General features: G+C 55.2%; 1 protein-coding gene across 1 annotated transcript in view; it reads left to right on the top strand.

Annotated features, from left to right (window-relative positions):
• SDK2 (sidekick cell adhesion molecule 2) overlaps window positions 1-2,245 on the top strand; it is a 270,400-nt gene extending 268,155 nt beyond the window's left edge. Inside the window, exon 46 of the mRNA XM_006886394.1 lies at window positions 1,892-2,245. Within this exon, the coding sequence (XP_006886456.1) occupies window positions 1,892-2,245 (354 nt within the window). The remainder of the gene's footprint in view (window positions 1-1,891) is intronic.
• The last annotated feature ends 3,755 nt before the right edge of the window (window positions 2,246-6,000 follow it).

Consider the following 6,000-nt stretch of genomic DNA (forward strand, 5'->3'; position numbering starts at 1 on the left):
TTCAGATCTACCTGTGGCGCTTTGGGAGGGAGATAGACGATGTCCTCTTGCTCATCTTAAAGCCAGAGAAGCCCTGTGGAAGGTCAGCTGTGAGTTGACTCCGCAGCACTCAGTTTTAGGGGGACCCTTTGGGCCAAGTGAGCTCCCCTTTGCTCAAGCTATAAAGCAGGGCCCTGGGAGCAAGTGGCTGTAGAACCAAGAGGCCATTGCCTTCATCCCGGCCGTTGCATGGAAGCCAAGACCTGGCTGTGTGCTTCTGTAGAGGTTACGGGCCGAGAAGCCCTAGTGGGGCTGCCGGACGCTGTCGCTGTCGCATGGGGTTAAGATGAGCCAAACTTGACTTGACAGCCCCAAACAACAACAAAAGCTAGGCACAGCTGATGTTCCCGAGGCCTTTTGTAGCGGGGCCGCTGGAGTTTCTCGCTGCAGTGTCTTCCCCTGCAGTTTGTGTTACTTGACTTGCTTTCATCAGCAGTTCTCTCTCTCTCTCTCTCTCTCTCTCTCTCTCTCTCTCTCTCTCTCTCACACACACACACACACACACACCCGCCTCCCAGCACATGTTAAAGGTGAGGGTGTCGGTGGGCGGGGGTCTCCGGAGCTGCATTTCCTGGCGCGTTCACTGTTTACTAAAATCGGAGTGCATCTCTTCCAGAGCAGTTCCCATCTGTTGTCTTTTTTCCTTCTCGAAACATTCCTGGGAGCTGGGAGGGCGGAAGAGGGGTGGGGGCAGGGTGCACGAGGTATTTTTAGCTTCACACTGCAGATCTGAGGCCTATTTTGCATCGCCGTCCAGATTGACTGTTGCCTCTCCTCATTCATTTCCCCCCATGAGCAGACCACCGTGCACCCAAGCACCTCCAGATTCCGCGAGTCATGCAGTGACCCCTGCTCCCCAAAACCGCCGCAAAGTGGGCATCAGAGAAGAATGCAAACTCGGGTGGAGGTGGCTTTTTTTTACTGGTTGGGCTTTTTCTCGTCATGGTGGTGATTTAAATCTGGAGTTGTCTTTCTTGGGCATGTTTTAGTTGTGTTGAATGCATCGATGGCAAGCACTTGCCGGTTTGGTCGTGTCCCCGCTTCCAGCCCAGTGGCACTGAATAGGCTCAGTGGTCACTGTCAACCGTGCCCACTTTTCTCATCGCCCTTAGCAATCCCGTGGCCTGTCATGGTCACGTTGCTTTAATAATTGATTGTCTTTTGTTGTTGCTGCTCCTGAGGTGATGCCCAGCAAAGTGTGCACAGGAGTTCCCACATGGTGTTGGCACTGACTTTTTTTTTTTACCCCAGAATCGCTTCTGTTTAGATTACACTTGCATCTGGGGGTGTGGGGGTGTTTGTCTGGTTTTGAGGGTTTTTTTTTCCTTTGGGATCTGAAGCCTCCAAAAATCCTAATCTAGCTTGGTCAGTCACACGGTCCACCAGAAGCTGGACCAAGATTCAAAGCTGGACCAAGATTCGAACCTGTGTCCTCCACCCCATCAGGCAGGCCTTGCACTGTTGTTCTTCCGGGTCCTAGAGTCAGTTTTCCCCTCACAGCACCCCCAGGTGGCAGAGTAGCGCTGTCCCACAGAGTTTCCCAGGCTTTTGTGACCTCCAGGCCTTTCTCTCATGGAGCGCCTTGGTGGATTCGAACCATTGACCTTTGAGGTAACAACTCAGTGCTTAACCATTGTCCCACCAGGGCTCCATAGGCACTGTTCTAGACGCTTCATATCCACCACCTGTGAGCATTGGAAGTGCCTAGCAGTTGGCAGGGAACACCCTTCCTGTCCGGCTGTCCAGGGCTTGAAAGTGGCCAAGCAGGGACTCAAACCCACACTCTCTGTGCCTCCATCCTCCATCCTGGCTGACCGCTGACCTCGCTATTCTGCGTGCTCTGTCCTCCCAGGGAAGCGACAGCGAGTACGAGGTGGACGCGAGCCATCAGAAGACCCACTCTTTCGTCAACCACTACATCAGCGACCCCACGTACTACAATTCATGGCGCAGGCAGCAGAAGGGCATCTCCAGGGCCCAGGCGTACAGCTACACAGAGAGCGACTCGGGCGAGCCGGACCACGCCACCCTCAGCAACAGCACCAGCACTCAGCAGGGCAGCCTCTTCCGGCCCAAGGCCAGTCGGACTCCAACGCCTCAGAACCCCCCAAACCCTCCCAGTCAGCAGAGCACCATCTACCGGCCCCCCAGCAGCCTGGCCCCTGGCTCCCGGGCACCAATAGCGGGATTCTCCTCCTTCGTGTGACCGCACTGGAAGAGGTCGAGAAGAGAGAGACACACATCCACTCCCCTCCACCCTTACACACACACCGCCTGCCAGAAAACAAGCTCATCAAGAAGTCAACACAGCCCCTCCCGAGTTTATTTTCCCAGCGATTCCAGGGCGCAAAGCCGGTGCTGAGGAGGAGGAGGAGGAGGGAGAAGGGGCGTCTGCCTGGGAGGGTCCGGTCGCTGCTGCTGCTGCTGCTGCTTCAGGAACTGCAGCACAGAGGACGGGGGGCAGGGGGGTGAGATCCCTGCAGACATGGAGGGAGGGAGGACAGAGGACTGGGCAATTGGGAAGGAGGAGGAAGAAGCTTCTGGAAGTCCAGCCAGCTGCTGCCTCCAGCAGATACTTGGAGCCTCACAGCCAGAAGCTCCTCCATTAAGGACGGACATCAGAGAGCCAGCTCTCATCTCTCTCTCCAGACTTTCCCACTCGCACCCCTGGCCCCCGCCCCTCACCCCAGCCTCCTTGGAGTTTTCACTCTGCTTCTGCCACAGCATTGGGTTCATTTAGAACAGACAAGCTAGAGGGTCTGCTATCATAGATGGGCTTCACTGGCTCTTTACTCCCAGCAGATTTTCTTGTTGTGAAGCCCAAGCAGGGGGAAGCCCCGAGGGTGAGGAGAGTGCCCCTGCAGTGGAATGTTGCTGAGCCCGGACTAGAACTCATGGACCAGGAGGGATGAGGTCACTGGACTGGGGCTGAATGGTGATCCCTGGGGGAGATGCAAGAAGCCAGGAAAGTTAACAGGGAAGCTTTGACTTTCTTTCACTCCGGGGACCACTTGCCCATCTTTCCAGAAGGAGAGGGGATAGACCTGGTTCAGCCTGGAAGTTCAGCTTGCCTGGGGTCTGGGGTCGGAAAGTGGGCCCAGGTGAGGGCTCCCCTGTGGGCAGACCCTGCTCTCCCAGACACCTTCCTCCAAGGGTACATACACAGACATGCACACACATATATTATACATGCATGTAGGCATATACACACAGCAGTGCAGTCATACATAGAGGTGCGCACACCTGCACTCAGAGTTGTGTACACACACTCATGCATATGTATACAGGCATGCATCTGCAGCCACACGTGTGCACATACAGAGTCCCACCTCCCTAAGCACAGGCAAGGAAAAGGGGCTAGGTCCCTCCAAGCCAACGGCACACCCCCTCCCGAGGCATGTCCTGTGCTCCCAGCACCCCTGGAGTCTGTCTAGAACTCCCCAGCCTCAGGAGCAGTCCAAGTCATGGCCCAAAGCCTGGAGCATTCTGAGTTTTCCTCACCTTCCCAGAGCCTAATTTACAGCCCAGGATGTCTTCCTGTTGGGCACATGGTGGCAGGGCCTGGGCGTGGGGAGGGGCCCGTCAGGAAGCTCAGTCTAAAGCAGATACAGTGCCCAGGGTGCCCAGCTGAGCCAGCTAAGGGGACAGGTCAGCTGGGACCAAGGGACCGGTACAGCTGCTGAGAGGCAAAGCTTTTATACACCATCAGCTGGAGAATGTTCATTTAAAAGCCACTTCTGGGCGTGGCTCTTGCTTCCAGCTTGGAACTGGCAGAAGTCAGGGAGAAGGCAGAGCCTTGCTGTGCCCTGCCCTGGACTGTCCAGCTGAGGGACCCCAGCAGGCCCAGTGCACCATGGGGCAAGGCCAGCACCTGCTCAAGCCTGCTGACTGTGCTGGTGTGGGCACACTGGGGGTGGGAGAGGAGAGGAGGAAGCATAAAAGGCGAGGCCATGAGAAGAGGGGGCCTGTACCCACCCCACCGCCCAGCCCAAATCAGTCATGTGCTCCTGCTGTCTGGGAGTGGGAGTCAGAGTCAGAGCCCCTGGGAAACGGGGATGGAGACATGCTGGAAAAGGCAGCTGACTCCATCCAGTGTCCTAATGGTGATTTCCCCATCAGGGACTTTGGGAAAGGAAGCAAGTTCCCCCCAAAGGAAGGCAGAGGGCTGGGGCTTGGGCTCCTCCCCTGGGAGGGAGGGGCTTCAGAGCCTGCTAGCCTCCTGCCCAGCAGCCCCCAGCCCCTCGCTGCACATCTGTGGCTGCACACGCTCTTGCTACTGCCCTTTCCTTCCTCTCATTTTTTTTAAAGAAAAAGTTTGTTGTGTTTTTTTTTAACATCTTCACCCTTCTCCCTCTCTTCTGTGTGTTTAGCCATTTAAGGAAGTTCCCAGTTTGCATTAGGGAATTCTCTTAGCCCAGCCCAGCCCAGCCCAGCCAGGGGCTCTTGGGGGTATAGAGGGTGGGAGAGTGTGTGTGTGTGGGGGGGGGTTCCCACGAGGCCAATTTCCCTTTGCCTTCAATGCATCACCTGCTGCACTGATACCAGCCCCCTGCGCCCACAGCCGTGTTCACACCAGCATGGACATGGGTACACTCTTGGCATCGTGCCTGCCGAGTCTGAGCTCACACACATGCACACCCAGCTATGCACGGGACACACGTTTGCAAAGGGGTTCTTACAAATTGTAAGTGAGGGCTGGAGCTTCACTCTTGAGTCCCTCCCACGTGGGCCCAGAGTGGAGAGGTGGTGAAGAGAGAGCAAAAGGAACTCTTAGAAGACCCTTGGAGTGAGGCGGGGTCTGTGGTGAAGGACACAGACAGTAGCCACCCCTGGAGTTCTGCCTCCTCCAGCCCCGGCGCTGTCTGGAAGCTGTGGACACCTCTTTGCCTGGTTTACATATCTCCTTGGGGAGGGCAGATCTCGGGCCACATCAGAGGGTGTGGTGGGCTCTGTCCACGGGGAACGGGAAACACCCCACACTGCGTTTCCTTAGAATGATGATGGAAGCATTCCTGCCCATGTGACTCCAAAGCAGATTCACTCCAGGCCACTCACCACCTGGCACCTGCCTGGAGACCATGGGTGGAATCTTTCCTGGCCTTGCACCCCAGGAGCCCCATTCATCTGAGGTATTCCCCAGACCCCCACATCACATGTGCCACCAGCTTTAGTGTAGGCACCACCCAGACCACCAAGATGAACCAAAAAGATGCTCTGGGGGCCCCTCCTGCGAGGACTCCAAGGAGTTTGCAAACCCAGGCTCCCCACCTGTCCCTCACCTGACACTGCCGAGTCTCCCAGGAAACCAGGAGAGCGTGGGGCTGCCCTGCCCGGCACACGCTGCCTCGAGGCCTTCTGTCGCTGCCCACGCACCCCCTGGGCAGTACTTTTCAAGGTGCCAGAACCTCCCCCCAGAACCCCTCCGGGCAGGGGCTCCCTACTCCCCCAGAGTGCACATGCAGGGGTGCCCGCTGGGCAGTGTGCTTGAGTTCAGAAGTTGGGGGTCAATTCAGTGGCCATCTGAATAACAGTGCCCTCCCCAAGTGCTAGGGGCACCCACAGGCATGCCACCATGGCTACCTGACCACCACCTGAGTATAGGTGCCCCCTTAAGGCCACCCCCCTTCTCTTTGTCTCAACAATAACCAAAAGTATTGAAATGTGCTCCCTTTCTTTACACCTATAGATCCCAAAAGGACAGAAAACAACACAAATCTTTATTTTTTTGATTTAAAAGATATAATGAGAAGTTACGGGGAAGAGTATTCATTATGGCAGGTGTCTATCTGTTAAGAAAACAAAAGTATATATATATATCTATATATATCTATGTCCTATAGCTTGTTAGCAGGTTTATTTTTTAAAAGAAAGATAAAAAAGAAATTGATTTGAAATCTATACCCCGAAAAGTCCCATGTGTCAAACTGTCAGTATTTTATAAATAAACTTTTTTTTTTTTTT

Source organism: Elephantulus edwardii, unplaced genomic scaffold (genome assembly GCF_000299155.1).
Source record: "Elephantulus edwardii isolate Elephantulus edwardi_28Jun2011 unplaced genomic scaffold, EleEdw1.0 scaffold00048, whole genome shotgun sequence".
Classification (NCBI taxonomy): domain Eukaryota; kingdom Metazoa; phylum Chordata; class Mammalia; order Macroscelidea; family Macroscelididae; genus Elephantulus; species Elephantulus edwardii.